The sequence below is a fragment of the Mauremys reevesii genome, linkage group 4 (genome assembly GCF_016161935.1).
Source record: "Mauremys reevesii isolate NIE-2019 linkage group 4, ASM1616193v1, whole genome shotgun sequence".
In the NCBI taxonomy this organism is placed as follows: Eukaryota; Metazoa; Chordata; order Testudines; family Geoemydidae; genus Mauremys; species Mauremys reevesii.
In genome coordinates this window covers 112946287-112964947 of record NC_052626.1, presented here as the reverse complement: position 1 = coordinate 112964947, position 18661 = coordinate 112946287, and the positions used below count along the sequence as shown (strand labels likewise).

Sequence of the window (18661 nt, the reverse complement as noted above, 5' to 3'; positions counted from 1 at the left end):
ACAATCTGGAAGTAAGCTGGGTGTTAATATCCTTTCTCCTATTACCTAGCAGATAAAGTTAGAAGGGAACTCCTGGGTCTTCTAGTCTGGGGTTCTCAAAACCTGATACATATACCACTGGTGGTATGTGAGTTTCATGTTCCATCAATGCCCTTCACAACCATTTTTTGCAAGGTGGTAGGTGAACCAATAGTTTGGGAATCTGTCTAGTGCTTTATTTTCTCCCTGCATGACGTCAGGATTGTCCTCCACACTAATCTCCCAAATGCAGTAAAGTTTTATTGTACTAGTTATCAGCCATCAGCAACAACTGAACCAAAGTAGACAACATTAATTTAACCTTGTTGCTGTTGCGTTCTGCTGAAGCTTGTGTGCTGGGGTCACAATGCTGAAGCTGAGACATCCCTAAACCTCAGGTACTGAAAAGTAACAAAGGTCAATTTTTTTTGCTTCAGAACATAGGTGGGACATTTTAAGACTGGCAACCATCAAGTCCTGGGCCTCTTACCCTCCCCTTCTTCCAAGCAGGAGGATTCTGCTGCCCTCCCATTGCAGATAAGCAGCTCTTACCCTTCTCCCCTATTGCTAGTAGTGAGCTGCCCCTACCCTCTTGCCCTTACTAAAAAGGCACCTCTAATATCACAGTAGCTATTTGATTTCCAGCACACATGTCATCCCTACCAACCAGCTATTCATGGGGAGGTAATGCAGGTCTCTTTTCCTCCTCCATCCCCACCAGCCAATTCTTGGCAGAATTTTCCACATCTCCAAGGGGTGTTTTTCAGTCCTTGTGCCACTGCCAGTCATGCACAAGTCACCATTCTGCATTTTGGATGTCAGAATGCCACCAATTTTGGTTCCAACTATTCCTTCGGCTAAGAATATTGCTAAGGAAAGGACTTTGTTTTGAGACTCAAGACACTGCTTGGGTTAGCTTTCTGTATCATATTAAAAACAGGAAGAGAGGCCAATCTGTTCTGGGAGATAAAGATACGTGTATCTCACTGGAATTGTAAGATCATACATTGTGGACTGATTGTGTTGCTAGTCTATCTTCGTTATTTGAAAACTAGTCCGTGGAAATAGTTTGTTTCTTCATGTTTAGCAAAAATAGCAATTGTAGAGTTACTACCAAAAGTGAGTTTTAACAGAGATGGAAATTAAGGGTAGACGCTTGTGATTAATAAATGTCACACATAGGACTGGTTGGTAAGGGGATTTGCTGCCTCTTTCCATTAGGTCACTGGTTTAGATCTTTCCCAGTTCAGAAGTGTCCAGTAGTTGTTAACTCAGTTGGCTCTTTGGAGGCCTATGTGAAATGTGATGATAATTCCAATCCAGCTCCCAGAAGAGTAAAAATCCCACCACAATTATATCCTACTAATTGGCCATGCTAGCTGGTAGTCTCAGAAGAGAGGCCAAAAGCAGCTGCATGCAGCTGGAAACCAGACTATTTTCACCCCTTCAGTGGTGCCTCCTGGTCAGTGTTAAGGTGTCTTCGAAAAGCAGTTTGGAGAAGTCTGTAGTGCTTCTGCTCTTGTTGAACCTCTTCTGTGGATAAATAAATACAGAACCTCAGTCTGCAGGTGAGTGCAATATCTTTCATTAGCACTAAAGGCACATTTTAAAAAGAGATTAAGCACCCCAACTACATTGGGAAGCTAGTCCTTGCTTATGATCAGCAAATATAAAATGCATCCAGAAGGATTTGTATTACTCCCACTCAGCAGAGCAAGTGGAATTCAAGGCTAAGCAAAGGAGATATCTGTATTACAACAAATAGCAGATTACTAGTGTGGATGTAGCAGACAATTCCTTGCATCATTCTGTAGACAAACTGAATAGGGGCACTCCCTTCTCTGAGCTCCTTGAAATCAGTGACAGACCCATCCAGTTTACCAAAACTGGGGGAGGTATCGGTATAGCTTACGGTCAAATTCCATATGCATGCACCTGACTTATTGGGAGTCTGTTACTACAGCATCTGGGCATTGTATAACAAACTATACTATGCACTGCCCTCAGTGCCCAGTGTAGAACAATTTATCCTATACCATCCCTTCCCTCTGCTGACAGAAAACCTGCCTGACTGCAGGATCAATAACCAGGCAAGTTATGGCCTAGTAAATTGTATGTGGTGTGGGGCCATGACAAGCATCAAACCTAGGCTCTGATGGAGAAGAAGCCAATTCCACAAATGAAGGCCAGCTGCTGGGAATGCCGAGTCCCCAAGAGTTCAGATTGACATAGTAGATCTCAGTTGAGAACAGAGGGACGGGTGAGTGCTAAGGTAACTCACTCTGAGACCACAGCCTCTTAAACCGCAGTCATATCTATCTCTTGTTTGAACCAATATTTATTTAAGTCTGAATAATGATTTTTATATGGGAGTCTTGATGTTGCAACAACTCCCACGTTACTCAGTTGGATTCCCCACGTCTGGTTAATATATAACAAGCCAAATTTGTAAATTCATTTGTTTCAAAACAGAGTAGAACTGAGAACGCCTTGATACTTTATTTAATGTCAACAGCCCATAGGTATGTATTAAATATCTTTAAAGGAAGAAGGCTGGTGCTTAGTGGAAGCACACTTATTTTGAGAGCAGGCTTTTTGTTGGACTAAAGCTACGTCAGATTTACTTTCTAGTGATGTGTCTTCTAATAATAATATTAATAATTGTATTACTCCTGCACTCAAGGTAAAATGCAAAGAAAACAGAATTAAACCATTACATTGCAAAGTACAACAAACAAAAGCCAGATAAAAAGAGAGCCCAATTCTAGAGTTAATCCATCAGTCCCACAGCCTACAGACTGGATGTGTCCCAAAATAACTTGCGGGGCTTTTGAAATATCATCACAGATGGACATTGCCAGTGATATTTGACACTGATATAATGCCTTTTGTCCTGAAGGGTCCCTGAGTACTTCACAAGGTATGGGCCCAAGTCTCCACTCCTTTGCACATGTTTTATGTCCACATAACACCACAGAAGTTTATGGAAAGTCAAGCCTCAGATATGTACAATCGTAATATTCAGCCACTTCTGAAGTGGGGGAAAGGGGGAAAATGTTGGCTAAGGACACTAGAGCAAGCAACTCTTACAAATGCCTTGGGATACTTAGGATGATATTTTAAAAGCTGCTTAAGAGATTTAGAGACAACTCTTTGATATCAGCCGGGGAGTTGTGTGTCCAGATTCTCTAGGAAGAGTTAAAAACCTCAGAATTAGTGCCTATGCAGACCTAACTAGACCCTAGTTTTTAAGGTCTCAGCCAAGACCAATTGGAACATAATGTATGTGTCTCAGAAGGATGAAAAGCAGAGCTATCCCCCTCTCAGCCTGTGACAATCTCTTGGATTTGGTGATCCTCTGGCCTTTATCTAGTCTGCTCTAGAACACCTCTAAGTGATGTTTTTAACCCAGTGACTTCCTCCTTGACAAGTTGTTCTAAATGATCTCACTGTTAGAAAGGGTTTCTAAATGTGTAACTTTAATGGGCCTTCTAGCTACAGGTTGTTGGTTGTTAGTTAGTTTATCATTAAAGATGATAAACCTCATCTGGGTAACATATGAACCATCGAAGCTTTTGTCTGGAATGAAAGTTGGATTCACCTCACCCTTCACTCAGTATGACATTCTGGGGTGCAATTCAGACCAGTGAGGGGGTATGTCACCATCTGCCCTGCAACCTGGAGTGCCTTGCAATGCTTTGCTGCTGGGGCTCCCAACCTGGGCTCCTCCCAAACAGCATGCAGGTCACACCCTGAGGGTTTGTGTACAGCCACAGCCCTGATCCAGCAATTCTGCCCCAGCAGCCTGTCAGCAAACACCAACCGCACTCTGGCTTCCAGCAGCCTTGGTTATTGCATGCAGGGTGACCCAAACACACTCCCAATACTGAATTTCCACCCCAAAATGTGTTCTTCACTGTCCAGCCCACTCAGACAGTCCAGATATATTATGTTCATTGCCCCTCTAAGGGGTTCAAGATACAATAGTTTGCTAAATGGAGTTACCCAGACAGTTCACAACACTGGATTAGTTTTGATTAAAGAATAAAATGAGTTTATTTAACTCCAAAGAGATAGGTTTTAAGTGAGTACACGTATTAAGGCATTAAAGTCAGAAGTGATTACAAGAAAAATGAAGATAAAAGGCTTCCTAGTACTAAACTTAACAAACTAGACTAGGTTCAAAGTGAAATTCTTACCACAGGTTTTCACTAGCATTTCTGAACAAGTTTCAGGTATGGATCTTCTCCCAAGGTCCAACAGCTGTTTCTTTTGTCATATTAGTTGAAAACAGAGAAATGGACAGGAAGAGATAACTTGGGGTGTTTTTGCCCCTCACTTTTATAGTTCAGTCTCCCTTTGAAATGCATTTTCCTGAGCGTGACACCTAAATAAAGTTCCTTCCAGCCAAGAGCAAGGAGACATGGAGTCTGGTGGAGGAAGTTCCATGCTGTTTCTTTTCACCTGTGTATGCCCAAAAGCAGATTTGCCTTATCTCTTGCCTTCCCGCTCCCTTCCATGTCAAAGAATGGCCACTTGATAGATGATTAGCTTTGATGACACCTGGCTAAGGGTGTCAACTTGTCCTTTGTATTTGAGAAACAGATTCATGCATTTACCAGATTTGTCTAGTAAATACACTTCTGTCATGATTTTGGCTTATGTTCATAACTGTACATATAATGTTGCTACATACATTTCAACATGGTATTGTTGACCAGCAAGTTATTAGTTTTCAAAAGATGCCTTACAAGGCTTATTTTGTACAAAGATTATTACATTAGGGTATGAATACAGAGGTGCGTTCTGTCGCACTCAGGCATGAAAAAGTTTGGCTAACTTAAGATAATGTTGCACTCCGTTAGAGTGTATGGATGAGCTGTGGCATTCAAACTATCTACAAGGCTGCCATTTAAGTTGCTCTCCAACCACAGCCCCTCCACAAAAGCTTGTGGCAACTATGACATCTGTCAGCAAGGACACTTTCAAAGTAGGCATAGTTTTGTGAGGAGAGCTTCAGAGGTGATGGAATAATTTCCCTCCAGACCACACAGTCCAACCACAACCATTACTGCAGTCTCAGGCAGACAACAGACTTAGGAACACCCCCCCCACACACACACAACAAATTTGTGCACCATGAATTGAATGACTGTGCTAATTATACATGTGTGGTTATTTCCTTTTGGGTTACTAAAACCTATTTGTAACAGCTTTTATGGCTTTAGCGCTGCGCTAAGCCGAACCTCAAGAAAGTTACACAAATAGAAACAGCTGAGCTAGACTCCACTCTCTAAACAGCTAGACTCCACTCTCTAAACACATTCTAAATAGAGGAAAGAGTTGCATCACTCGTGATTAACCATGCTCTCGAGTCACAAGTGCTATTACAAATGTTATTTCAGCCTCAATTATTAAAACCTATTAGCCTAACATACATAGCTAGCATAGTAAATTATTGCACAATGAGCAATGCCTTATCTCAGAAAAGATATATTGGAATTGGAAAAAGTTCAGAAAAGGGCAACAAAAATTATTTGGGGTATGGAACAGTTTCTATATGAGGCGACATTAATAAGAGTGGGACTTTTCAGCTTGGAAAAGAGATGACTAAGGGAGGGTATGGTAGAGACCTATAAGTCATGACTGGTATGGAGAAAGTACAGTAACTCCTCACTTAAAGTTATCCTGGTTAAAACGTTGTTTTGTTGCTGATCAATTAGGGAACGTGCTTGTTTAAAGTTGTGCAATGCTCCCTTCTAACATAGTTTAGCAGCCGCCTGCTTTGTCCACTGCTTGCAGGAAGAGCAGCCCGTTGCAGCTAGTTGGTGGGGGCTTGAACCAGGGTGGACCAACAGCCCCCCTATCAGCCCCCCGCTCCCCTAAGTTCCTGGTATAGCAGCTTCCCCTCCCTCCACTGCCATGTGCTGCTCCTGCCCTCTGCCTTGGAGCTGCTACCTGAGACTCCTGTTTGCTGTGCGGGGGGGTGAGGGGGGAGGGGAGGAAGAGGAGGGCTGTCAGGGTGCCCCCTTCCCCCCTGCTCCTGCACCCTGCATACTCCATCTTCCATAGAGCAGGGGGGACACACGACAGGGATCAGGACAGAGGAAGCTTGCTGGCAGCAGCTGCATCTCAGCAAGCTGATATAATTAACAAGGCAGTGTACTTAAAGGGGAAATGCGCATCTCTCTCTCTCTCACACACACACACACACATGGTGTGTGTCTCTGTCTCTGTCTGCGATGCTGTCTCCCCTCCCTCCATTCCTGCTGCCTTGTAGAGTGTGAGCGTTAACCCCTGAGGGCTCAGCCAATTGCTAGTTCATCATTTAGCAGTAAGGCATTCCCTGGTAAATATCCCACCCTCTGACTCCTTCACCTCAACCAAGCTTCACAATCGTCATCACTGTGTACCAATATTAAATTGTTTGTTTAAATCTTATACTCTGTGTGTGTGTATAGATATAGATATATATATATATATAGTCTTTTGTCTGGTGAAAAAAAAATTCCTTGGAACCTAACCCCCTCATTTACATTAATTCTTATGGGGAAATTGGATTAGCTTAACATCATTTCGCTTAAAGTCGCATTTTTCAGGAACATAACTACAACGTTAAGTGATGAGTTACTGTACTGTACCTAATCTGTGTATAAACATAGAAACCAGTGTCTCATGCATTTGCACTACTGCTATGAGCCAGGTTAGATAACAGTGGTTAATTACTAGTGGCTGGTTTAGGTTAATTTTCCCATTGTTGCTACTGCTGGTGGAGCTGCATCAGTGGCACTGCAATGTTGAAATTGTGATAAATATGCTAGTCAAGGACTTGGGCTGTCAGTCTGGCACTTTTCAACAGTAATACGTTTAAATTAAATTTGTGCAATGCTCCCTTCTAACATCGTTTGGCAGCCGCCTGCTTTGTCCACTGCTTGCAGGAAGAGCAGCCCTTATTGTAAATAAGGAAGCATTACTTACTACTTCTCAAAACATATGAACTAAGGGTCACCAAATGAAATTAATAGACAGCAGGTTTAAAACAAACCAAAGGAAGTATTTCTTCACACAGCACACAGTCAACCTGTGGAACTCTTTGCCAGAAGATATTGTGAAAGCCAAGACTATAACAGGGTTCAAAAAAGAACTACATAAATTAATGGAGGATAGGTCCATCGATGGCTATTAGACAGGATGGGCAGGGATGTCCCTAGCCTCTGTTTGCCAGAAGCTGAGAATGGGCAACAGGAGATGGATCACTTGATGATTACATGTTCTGTTCATTCCATCTGAAACATCTGGCATTGGCCACTGTCAGAAGACAGGATACTGGGCTAGATGAACCTTTGGCCTGACCCAGTATGGCCATTCTTATTTTCTTATGGGGAGAAGAAAATTGATTATATGGTAAACCAAATCATTCTAGGATTAGCCTATGAGCTACTTCATCATATAGTTTGAATGCGCACAGGACAACAGACTTTGAAGCAAATGTTACAGAAATAGGTCTGGCAATTTTAGTGGGGGGGGGGGGGGAGGCAGTGAGGTCTTTTTATCTAATAGACATGGCTACCAGAAACTAGAGGAGGAAGGGGAAGTATTAATGTTATTCTTTTCATTGCCAACTGGATTAGTTAGGTATGTACTAGTTTGTCCAAATACAGAGCTTTCTCCCTCCCCCAGCAGTCTGTTTGTTTAGTAAGTATTAAAATGAAACCCAACAGGATTTACTACTTGTTAACAAGAAATGCCTGAACATGGGCAGGAGAGTTTTAACGAGTTTGGCTGTTGTATTTTCCAAGCATCTGCACATGGAAGTATCTTAATGTTATCAAGTCCTTAGGCAATGTACACACCCTCAGAGTTTCATATATTTTACTTTCAAATCAGCATCAGCTGCCTCTGAAATATTATTGACAGACATGAATAAGTCTTGGGAGAGGTGCAACATACAACTCTAACAAGTGACAGATGTCTCATCTGGGCCCTTCCCACCACCATCTCTGTAAGCATACTTCCTCCCCCCCAGCACAGATGTTGCCAATGGGAGCATGCTCCTTACCACGCACATAGATTGCATGCAAGGGCTGGTTTTGGACGCTCTTTCTTACTGTGGGTTTGTGAGATTGTTGGCAGAAGCTTTTCACCACAGAGTACATATGCCACTGGCAGCCATTAGCCCAGTGTATGGCTACAGCAGAAAAAGCAAAGAGGGAATCAATACAAACAAAATGAAATAATGTTCTTTCTGTTCAAGGCACAGTTTAGGCTCCCATGAGCACTTATCACTGATTGTTTTCTGGTCACCTTTTCATCATAAAAAATGGATATCAATAAACTAGAAAACTAGTATTTGATGCATGTCCTTAGCTAAAAAATACTCCCCTCCCACAAGTGGTTGCGTGTGTGTCAGTTGTCCAGAGGTTATTGCCTTCCACCTCACCCACGGCTGCATTCCAGTGATAAAGTAATTCCTGTATGTATTTTGGACCAAATTCTTAAGTTTTTACTCAGACAACTCTGTTGAAATGAATGTGAATTCTGCCTGAGTAAGTTCTACTTGCACCTCTGCCACTGACTTGTCTTGTGATGTTAGGAAAATCATTGACCTCGGTTTCCTGTAATACTTACAAACACCAGCTAATGAACCCTCACAACACAGCTGTAGGTAGCATACTCAGAGCTCCTCAGATAAATGGTGGTATATAGAGACATAGGTGGTGGAGATTCTGCTGCACCCCCTGCTTGAAGTGGTTTCCATTATATACAGGGTGTAGAGTTTGGTTCAATGGCTCTCAGCACTCCTACTATAAAAATTGTTCCAGCACCCTGTATAGAGGTGCAAAGGTGGCTTGTTCCTTTATTGCTCTTTTATCACAAGAGAAGATATTAAGTCTTAGGCAATTTTAACATTCCTTCCCACTCCACTTGAGGGCTAGGAAAGCTGCCACTGATTTCAGCTGATTATGATGTCACCATCCTAACACGGCAAATACTGCCTGTCTTTCAAGAAAAAGAAGTCAGAGCATGGTATTTCTTATATTTCCAATGTAAAAACGAATAGATTTTAAAAAAACAAAACTTTAAAGCAATGTACCCAGAAACCAATTTTCCTCTGGAGTTCACTTTTCAGTACAGGTCAAATGTGTGAAGTTTGTCATCTCTGTGTGACTCAACTCCAACTGAATAAGATTGTTAATTAGCCTGCATCTTTCCAGAAGAGCTTGAGCTAAAGGAACTCCTGGTTACCATGAGCCAATCTGTCCTGCGCAGCAGTAGCTCCCACAGTGCTCACTGCAGTAGACAGATGACACTTCCAACCCCGAGCTTAACATCCCAGGACATACTAAGTCCATTAAACACTAGCTACTGAATGGTGTAATAATGTTATATTAAATTCCCAGGTGCTAAACCAAACCTAAAATAAGGTGACCTCAGCTTGGCCCCAGCCCCCCTCTTCTGCTTGTCCAGCTGTACTCAGAGCTTATCACAAGAACACCTCTAGCTATGCCCCCCCCTTTTGCCTTCCTCTCCAGTGACTGCCCAGCTCTGCTAAGGCTTAATATCCTCCCCTTCCCACCCACCCACCTCCGGAAAATCCTGTTGTTTGGAAGGTGGATGCTGAGCACAGCAGGGGAGCGTCCCCGTGCTAGGCGGGTGGGAGAGCTATGGCGGGCACAGCTGGAGGGGGAGGGGTGGGGGGGGGGCACAGCTGGGAGATGGAGGCACGGGGGGGGGAGCCTGATCGCACAGTGAGGGGGAGCTAAGCCCCGAGAAGGGGCTGAGGGGCGGAGCTCGGAGGGGAGGGGGATGGAGGCTGAGCGCGGGAAGGTGGGGCTGACCTTCGGGGGTGAATCACCTTGCTCTGTCTCCCCCCTCTCGCCACATCATTGTGAGGCGCGCGCGAGCCGCACCGATCGCCGGGGCAACCGGGAGCAGCCAATCGGCTGCTCGTGTGCCCCTCACAAAAGCCTGCGTTGCGGCAGCTGGCGCCGCTGCTTCCTTTCTGTGCCAATCAGGAGGCGGCTGTTGCCTGAGCCCGCACGACTGGTGCGGGTCGAGAGCCAATCAGAAAGCGCGGCGGGGGGGGGCGAAGGGGGTGTTGAGCGAGGTGAGCGGGTCCGCGTGTCAGCAGCTATAAGAACGGGAAGCAGGCGCGCGCCTCTCGCATTCCGGCTGCGGGCATCGAGTCGAGCGCGCGCAGCTCCCCCCCCCCCCGATTTGCTTCACCCGCCCGCGCTATGAAGACCAAGTTCTGTAACGGCGAGACCGAGCCCTCCCCGCTGGGGCTGCTGCTCGGCTGCGGCGCCGGCCCCGGGGTGGTCCTGCCCGCCGCGGGGCAGCCGCCGTCGCCGCCCACTCACCCCGAGGCTGAGGGCAAGGAGCTGGCGGGGGTGCGGGCGCCGCAGCACCAGCCAGCGGCCACGTTGCCGCCGCCTGAGGAGGAGCCCGACTCCCGCACCCGCCGCAAGGCGTATCTGTGGTGCAAGGAGTTCCTGCCCGGGGCCTGGCGGGGGCTGCGGGAGGAGCAGCTGCGCATCAGCCCCATCAGGTCCGTGCTTTCTCGGGGGCGGGGCAGGGAGCCCTCGGGCGCTACTGAGGGGCGGGGGCAGCGGGAAAGGGCCAGGGGAGGGCGGGCACTATGGAGATGGACCGGGTGGCGGGCGCTCTGCGCCTGAGGGGGCGGGGAGCTAGTGCTTCTACCCCCCCTCCCTCCCCCGGGCCGGGTGATGGGCGCTCTGGGGCTGAGGGGGCGGGGAGCTAGTGGTTCTACCCCCCCTCCCCCTCCCCCGGGCCGGGTGATGGGCGCTATGGGGCTGAGGGGGCGGGGACCTTCTCCCACCTGCATTCGCCTCCTGGCCTGGGCACGGGGGGGGGAGGTGAGGGGCGCCCCCCTCACTGCTTGTTGGAGGTGGGTATGGGAGCGGGGAGCAGACAGGCTGGCTGAGCTCCTCAGTTGGATTCTTCCTCCTCTCCCCCTCGCCAAGACGACCAGCTGCAAGGTCAGTGCGGCCAACCCACCTAGAGCCCCGAGGGGGCGGGGCAGGGAGGACCTACTTCCCTCTGCATCCTCCAAAGCCCAGGCGGTAGAGGGGGCTGGGCAGCAGAAATCCGTTGAAATTCAGTAGTTAAGTCAGGGTAGCGAATCCAGAACCAAAGGAAAGGGGGGTCGGCACCGTTACATCTGTGGCTCTCCTCTGAGCCAAGAGGAGGTGCTCTGGGTGGTTACCAAAATATGCTTGATTCGTGGCTCACCAGAGCATTTGTGGGAGCCTCCTGCACTGCTTATACAATTGCCTAAAAATGCTTCCACTCTACTTAGAACAATTTGAGTGTTTCAAACTTGTTCCTTGGTTTTTTTTGTCTCAGTGACTTTTTTCAGTGTCCAAAATTTCGTTTTCTTTTCATCCTGTAAATTGAAAGTGGTAGTGCAAATCCCAGCATTGTGAGTCATCTTTGTTTCTGTAGTGCTGTGATTCAGCATGTCAGCTGGTTACTATGGAGTAACCAGGTTTGTATGGCCTGGATATGAAAATGGGGGGGTTAGAGTGGGGATTCTTTGGTCAGCAACTGTATGTAATGTATTTTGGAATTGCCCTCTAACAGTGAAGGAGAGCAGTATCCATTTTTACATGAGTCTTAAATACTTCCAAATGCCCAAGTACATCTGACCATTACTGTGGTTTAAGGGTTTGCATTTTTAAAAGCCACTATGTGAAAGGGATTTGTGAGTTCAAAATTATTTGCCCAACAAGTCTAAAATATTTTAGAGAATTAAACAGTACTAGATTTCAAGTTAATTAAGATCCTAACTGACCTTCAGGAGCTACACTTGTACTTGAACCCCCCTGGCACTTTTTGTGGCTCTAAAACATGTTCCATTTTAAATGTTTGTCCATATACAGAGCACTGATTATTCAAGTTAAATGGTGGAAATGACTAGACAGAGCTGATAGCATACAAAGTAAAATGAAGACTCTTCTTGAATTTCTGAGTTACACTAAACTAAGATGGTGTCTGATTTTTTTTTACTCTTTATGCAGATATGATCTGAGTTGGATGTTTTCTATAATTATTTAAACATTTAAGGATCACAGTCATTGTGCTTTCCTGATATTCTAACTTTATCTGTCCAAATGGCTGCAAATAGTCATCAGAGTGACATTATCCAAAAGTCCTTTAATTTCCAGTTAATAATCTTCCAACTGTGTTGGGATACTTATGAGAGTAAAATAATCTACCCACTCCTGTTGTTCTCCTCTTTGTCAACTTGCTTCACTGACTGAGGCTAAACATTTCCATTTTGCCTCAGACTGTGGTGCTCTCTCCTGCATTTCTTGGAAGGTTTCCCTTTTGCCTTTGAGACAAATTATCCCAACCATTTTGCACTGGCAGCTTTCCTCAGGAAGGAGGCTGACAAAAAAATACCTTAAATAGTTGCATTTTTCTGGCCAGCAGTTGCACTCTACTGCCATAGAACCTCTTGGACTCCATTTCCCTCTTACGGAGAACATAGCCCTGATTCAGTGAGTCTTGGATTAACAAAATTGGGTATTCCTGTTAATGGCCGTTTATGGGAAAACTGCTCTATTGACACAGTGCATCCAAGAGGCTCTGAGCACCATCATTGCCAGGAGGTGTTGGAGATGGAATCAGTTTCCATTTGAAGCACATGACCGATCCATCACTAGAGCAGCTGTAAGATGGGCACCTAAAGGCAAGCGAAAACGAGGTTGCCCAAAAACAACATGGCAAAGAGCTGTGGAAGCCAAACTGAAAAACCTGGGGCACAGCTGGGAAATTATTGAAAGACTTGCCAGAAACAGACAGGAGTGGAGGAGCTTTGACACCCCTAAACGCCAGAGGTGTAATAGGACCATGATGATGATGGAAAACTGCTACCAGTTTAGATGGTAGCGCCTGATGTCAGGGAGGGTCAAAATATTGTAACTTGATAGCAGAGTGAATGACATTACTCTGGCCAATTGCACAGCTATTTAGAACAAAGTTGTATGTGAAAATGACAATCGTGCCATTTTTGCTATGTTTCGGAAAACTGAGCAGAGACATTGGAGATGTTGCCTCTAAACCTTATTGTGATGGGTTGGATCACAGAAACCCCCTTGGGGCTGCCAACTGATGTGCCAAGACTACTACTGCCCCTTCTTTCCCTGCCAGCTTGGGACTCCAGAGCCCTGCCTAGTTGTGCCAGACTCACTTGCTGGCCACAAATACAGACCCAAGTCTGAACCACATCCCACAAACTGCAAGCTTAACTGAAGGCAGCTTAAAGAAGTCTTTAACACTTAGATGTCCAACTCCCAATGGGGTTCAAACCCCAAATAAATCCATTTTACCCTGTATAAAGCTTATGCAGGGTAAACTCATAAATTGTTCGCCCTCTATAACACTGTTTGCCTCCCACCCTCAGGTATTAATGCATAGCCTGAGTTAAATAGGAAGTAAAAAGTGATTTTATTAAATACAGAAAGTAGGATTTAAGTGGCTTCAAGTAGTAACAGACAGAACAAAGTGAATTCCCAAGCAAAATAAAATAAAACATGCATGTCTATATCTAATGCATTAAAACTGAATACAGATAAAACCTCACCCTCAGAGGTGATCCAGTAAGCTTCCTTTTACAGACTAGTCTCCTAGTCTGGGTCCAGCACTCTCACACCCTGTGGTTACTATTCTTTGTTCCAGTTTCCTTCAGGTATCCTTTGGAGGTGGAGAGGCTTATCTCTTGAGCCAGCTGAAGACAATGGAGAGATCTCTCAAAGGTTTAAATAGACTTTCTCTTGTGGGTGAATACCCCTCCCTCCCCCTGTGTAGAATTCCAGCTACAAGATGGAGTTTTGGAGTCACATGGGCAAGTTGCATGTCCATGCATGACTCAGAACTTACAGGTAGCAACCATGGTTCACATGCTACCTTGAATGTCCTCATGTAGACTACTTATGTGGATTGGAGCCTTCCAAGATCCATTGTACCCTTGATTGGGTACTTAACTTGCAAATTTCTTCCTAAAGAAGCTGACCAAATGCCATACTAAGGCTATTTAAAATCAAACAAGTATACAGCCAATATTCATAACTTTGAATACAATAATAACACATACATATACATAGGATGAATAGCTTCAGTAGATCATAACCTTTACAGAGATGTTACATGGCATATGTAGCCTAAAACATTCCAGTTATGTCATATACATTCATAAGCATATTTTCATAAAGCCTTATGGGGTGGGATGCCACGCATATGAATAACCCTTTCATCTTTGGTATTGGCCTTCAACTAGTGGTAGTACTCTACTTCTCTTGCAAAGAAAGTGTTACTTTCTTTTCCCATCTGTGGCCTTTAATCAGCAGCAGGGATGGTGTATGCCAACCTTTACTGAGTAGAGTAGCACACCATAGTGCTATTAGACATCTCTCTACATGCTGACAAAGGGGAGTTCCTGTTTGAAGTGCCAAATCATGTGGTACCACAGAAGCAGATTAATTGAATCTTGTTGCCTTTTCACATACTTTTTTTCCATAGTTACATTGGTATTGTATTCAGAAACTGTATTTACAGCTTCAAGTGACTTGTCATGAGGAAAGCCTTTATTGGTCTCCTGTATGATGTGCCATGATTACATCTTTCAGAGATGAAGTGCATGAAACTATTGCCCTTGCAAAGCATAGTCAAGTTCAAGCTAAATGGAGTAGCACAAGGATTCCTGAACCTTGATACAGTGTCATCAGTAGAGCACCAGACGAATACACTTCAAAATCAGTCCTTCACATAGGAATTGTCCATCACGCTGGTTTTGTATTGTTGTACAATTATTTTTAAAGGACTGTTTATCCTAAGACTAATAAACTATCCCATTCTCAAGGGCTTTACAAGGGAAGTAAACATTAACAGTTTGATGTTCTATGTTAAATGCTATTTGGAGATGTAGGTAGCCCTAGTGTTGTAGTCATGATTCTACATGGTCTATTTTTGTTCTTCATTTGATCTCTCTTATCTTTCTATTACTTTCTCCCCCCTGTTTACCTGCATGGTTATAAGTTGCCTAGTCTTTCCCCCACTGCATACTTATAGTTTCCAGACCACCTGGTCCTCTTCTTCCTTAAACATACTATCTGGATGCTTTGTACTATGTTTCCTTGGATATTCGTTTCCCACAGATGGTTCTGGTTCCAAAGGATTGCTGCTGTTTTCTCTGTATAGTTAGCAGCCCCAGTAGAAGCATACAGACTGGCTGCTTCTCAGTGGTGTTTTTTTTAAAGGCATTCTTACTTCATCACAAAGAGCATAGATCTCCATTGAAGCAGCTGAAAATGAGTAGCTAGTGCCATGTCAGTAGCCAGCTCTCTGCAGATAAGTTCAGAAGTGCTGATCTACCCAGCTTTTTTTTTTTTTGGTAGGCCTCTGACATTCAGACTCCTAGGATCCCATTGAAGGTAAACCTGAGCAATAGAAATATGACAGGGTCTATCATGCTGTGCTTTTCCCAAACCTCTGAGCTTTTGGGCATCTGAAAGAGCTGCAGCTTTTTGTAAAGTGGTGAGATCATGGCATGACATACAAAGTATTGCTTTAACTTAATTGGTGTAATACAGTGCAAATTTTAAGGGTCATAATGAAGTATAAAATGTAGTTTTAGCCTACTGCTTTATCCTGGTCACTTTTGGAAAGATAAGCCCATATTACCACCATCCCTGTCCACTCTTAACAGTTATACTTCCATCAGTATTACACTATTTTTTTCTTTGCTGTGAAAGGAAATTCCAGATAATGCTGATAGGAGAGGCAGTAATGAAGACATGCTGCAGAAAAGCAATATAATAGAGACAATGTGGGGTGAGTGACTAAGCTTTTTTTCCCCAAAAAGCAAAGTGGAACTGGGAACCTTTTAAGTATTACTAAGTAATGTTCTGAAATCTGTCGGAGGCAAAATAAAGGCTACAGTAATATGTATTGCATGCTAACCTTTTCTAAAACATTATCTGTCACCTTTAGCTGTACTTGGATATTGGTGCACTTCACTAAGTAGCTGTTCCAGGATACTGGCACAATCACTTAAAGGCCTCAGGATTTCCTAAACACCTTACCCAGCTAAAAAATCAACCATGATTTAGCAGTTTTACCAAATGCCTGTATAAGTTCCTCTTCCTAAAGAGTGCCTCAGCCAATGTACTTGTTTAAAGCTCAGTTGTGGTCTGAAAACAAATATTGAATAATGGCAGCATGAGCTACCCAGTCTGCCTCAATTATTTCCTATCAGGTGTGCTCAATTTAAAAAAAAAAATTCTAATTGCTGTCCCAGCAAACTCAACCTGGGATTCTAAAGTCAAACTTTCTTTTGCTCTTTCTTTCTCTTGTGTTACCACTAGAAAAAGGTTCCACAGGCCAGATTTTGCCCTCATACCTGTGCAGGAGGGATAGCTCAGTGGTTTGAGCATTGGCCTGCTAAACCCAGGGTTGTGAGTTCAATCCTTGAGGGGGCCACTTAGGGAATCTGGGGCAAAAATTGGTCCTGCTAGTGAAGGCAGGGGGCTGGACTCAATGACCTTTCAAGGTCCCTTCCAGTTCTAGGAGACTGGTATATCTCCTATTATTATTATAAACCCACTGAAGATAACTGGGTTGCACAGGTATGTGGGCAAAATCTAACTGGTCCTGCAGCTGTAACTTGGTAATCAGTTCTGTTAGTCATGCTCAAGAATGAATTGAAATCACATCTCACTAGACTGCTAGCTCTGCAGTGCTCACAGAAGTCAAAAGTAACAATGCATTAATCAGCCTGTTATGACTCTGAATATTATATGCAGGGAGCATACCTGTTGAGTATGAATGAATTAGGTTTAGATAGTCATGTTTCAGGGTAGAACTGCATTTTAAATAAGACTCATTAATCAAAGCTAAGTTGAGACAATAACCAACTTTTATGTTGCATACTGGAACTTAAATGGTTGAACCAATTTATTTCAGTGTTTAAAAACAAGGTTCTCCTGAGCCCTTCTAAGCCGTTTCAGCACATTAGAAATATTAAAAGATAAGACTACTAGCAAGTGGAGTATGTAGCAATAGCTGCCATTTTTGTAAAACACCACGGTCATAAAGACCTTTCTTTAAACTGCAGTACTTCGGACATAATGAAATTTTGTAATGAACATAGCTTTATGCATTACAGGTAAGAGGTGATGCACATCAGTAATCATAAATAACTGAAACCTATGAAAATCCAGCAGTTGTGAGTGGCATCAGTGTTCTTTTCTTTCCCTCTCAATCTTTTGTTGCTGCCTTATGAATAATTTACAGGGTGGGAGACAGACAGGTATGGCTGTCTTCAAGGTAATCAGATCACTGATTTACATATTAGAAACAAGTAGGCAATGTAGTGGTAACGTCTTCTGTAGCACTTTGTTTCACTTGAAATAAGTGAGCATAAATGGGGTATGATATGAGCATAAGTGTTCAATCTAATCTTTTATCTTGAAATGATTTAAAGGAGGAGGTTCAATTTGCTATAATAAACTTGGTCCAGATACTGGATAACCAGGCTGTTGCCAAGATAATTAAATGCTTGAAGGCTTTCAAAAGATGAACTTGTAACTGGGGTACGCAAAGCAGTATTAGTTCTAGGATAGCAAAGCAATGTGATCTTGCTGATATGGGAGAGAGAACCAGAAGTATACTGAATCTCCCCCCTTGACAGATACCTGTCTAGCTATAGCTAGTTGAGGTACCATATTTTAATTTGACTAGATATTTAGCTTGAAAGTATGCTAACTTCCTGGGGATGCCTAACTCTCAACTTTTTATTTGTTCACCCAACACCTCACAGCTCTTGTAATTACCACTGCAAGCTGACCACCATCTTCTTTTCTCAGGTTTTGCATGTTTCCCTGATGTCTTCGATCATATATTGGTATACTACCTAGCACAGTAGGATCCCAATCCTAGTTGGGATGCAAGTGGCTATGGTAATATAAACATTTAAAAATGCCAGGCTTGTTTATAGAGATGAATCCATTTGATTGTACAAGTGCCAAACTGCAGCCCCCTCAGCATCTGATAGATGCCAACTATTAACTTCGTTTTGGCACCATAACAATTGACAAACTCATCACTCTGTTGCAACCACAAGGAACAAAAATAACCTATATAGATGCTGTCCATCATTTTTAGCTGTCCCATTTATGAAGTTGAGAACCAATTCTAATATTTACAGTTTTCATCCTATTCTACCTGCCTAGTCATCAGCCTTCTAATTCAATTTGTTTATCTTTGCCTATAAAAGGGGCATCAGACATATTCTGCTTGCTGTTGGGCCACCAGCAGAGGAAAATATCACTCCAGATGTATTCCATTTCATTTCCCCTCAATAAAACTATTGTCACAGTTGTAGGCGGTATTTTCTCCTCTGACACTATTGGTTACTCTTTAAATACAAAAATTTACGTTTAAAGATGCTATATGAAAATATTTTACTACTGGACTTCATAAGACCCAACACCTCTGCAACCATAGCTACAGACTGTGTAAATCTAGTCTGTTTGCAGAATGAGCTGACATGCCATCACACTAATTTGTTGTCCATGGATAGTTAAGTTAAATGAGCATTCTTTTGAGCAATCAAGCTGCA

The 18661-nt window shown here is 43.6% G+C and overlaps 1 protein-coding gene and 1 long non-coding RNA gene across 2 annotated transcripts in view; one reads left to right on the top strand and one right to left on the bottom strand.

Annotated features, from left to right (window-relative positions):
• Positions 1–1125: 1125 nt before the first annotated feature.
• On the bottom strand, positions 1126–10005 carry LOC120403287. The gene is made up of 3 exons (XR_005597515.1): positions 9858–10005; positions 4218–4287; positions 1126–1551 (listed from the first exon to the last, which is right to left on the bottom strand). It is a non-coding gene; the product is annotated as an uncharacterized LOC120403287 (long non-coding RNA).
• Positions 10006–10037: 32 nt separating this feature from the next.
• The window catches only part of CHKA (choline kinase alpha), a 29060-nt gene continuing 20436 nt past the window's right edge, over positions 10038–18661 (top strand). Inside the window, exon 1 of the mRNA XM_039534200.1 lies at positions 10038–10567. Within this exon, the coding sequence (XP_039390134.1) occupies positions 10257–10567 (311 nt within the window). The 5' untranslated portion in view covers positions 10038–10256. The remainder of the gene's footprint in view (positions 10568–18661) is intronic.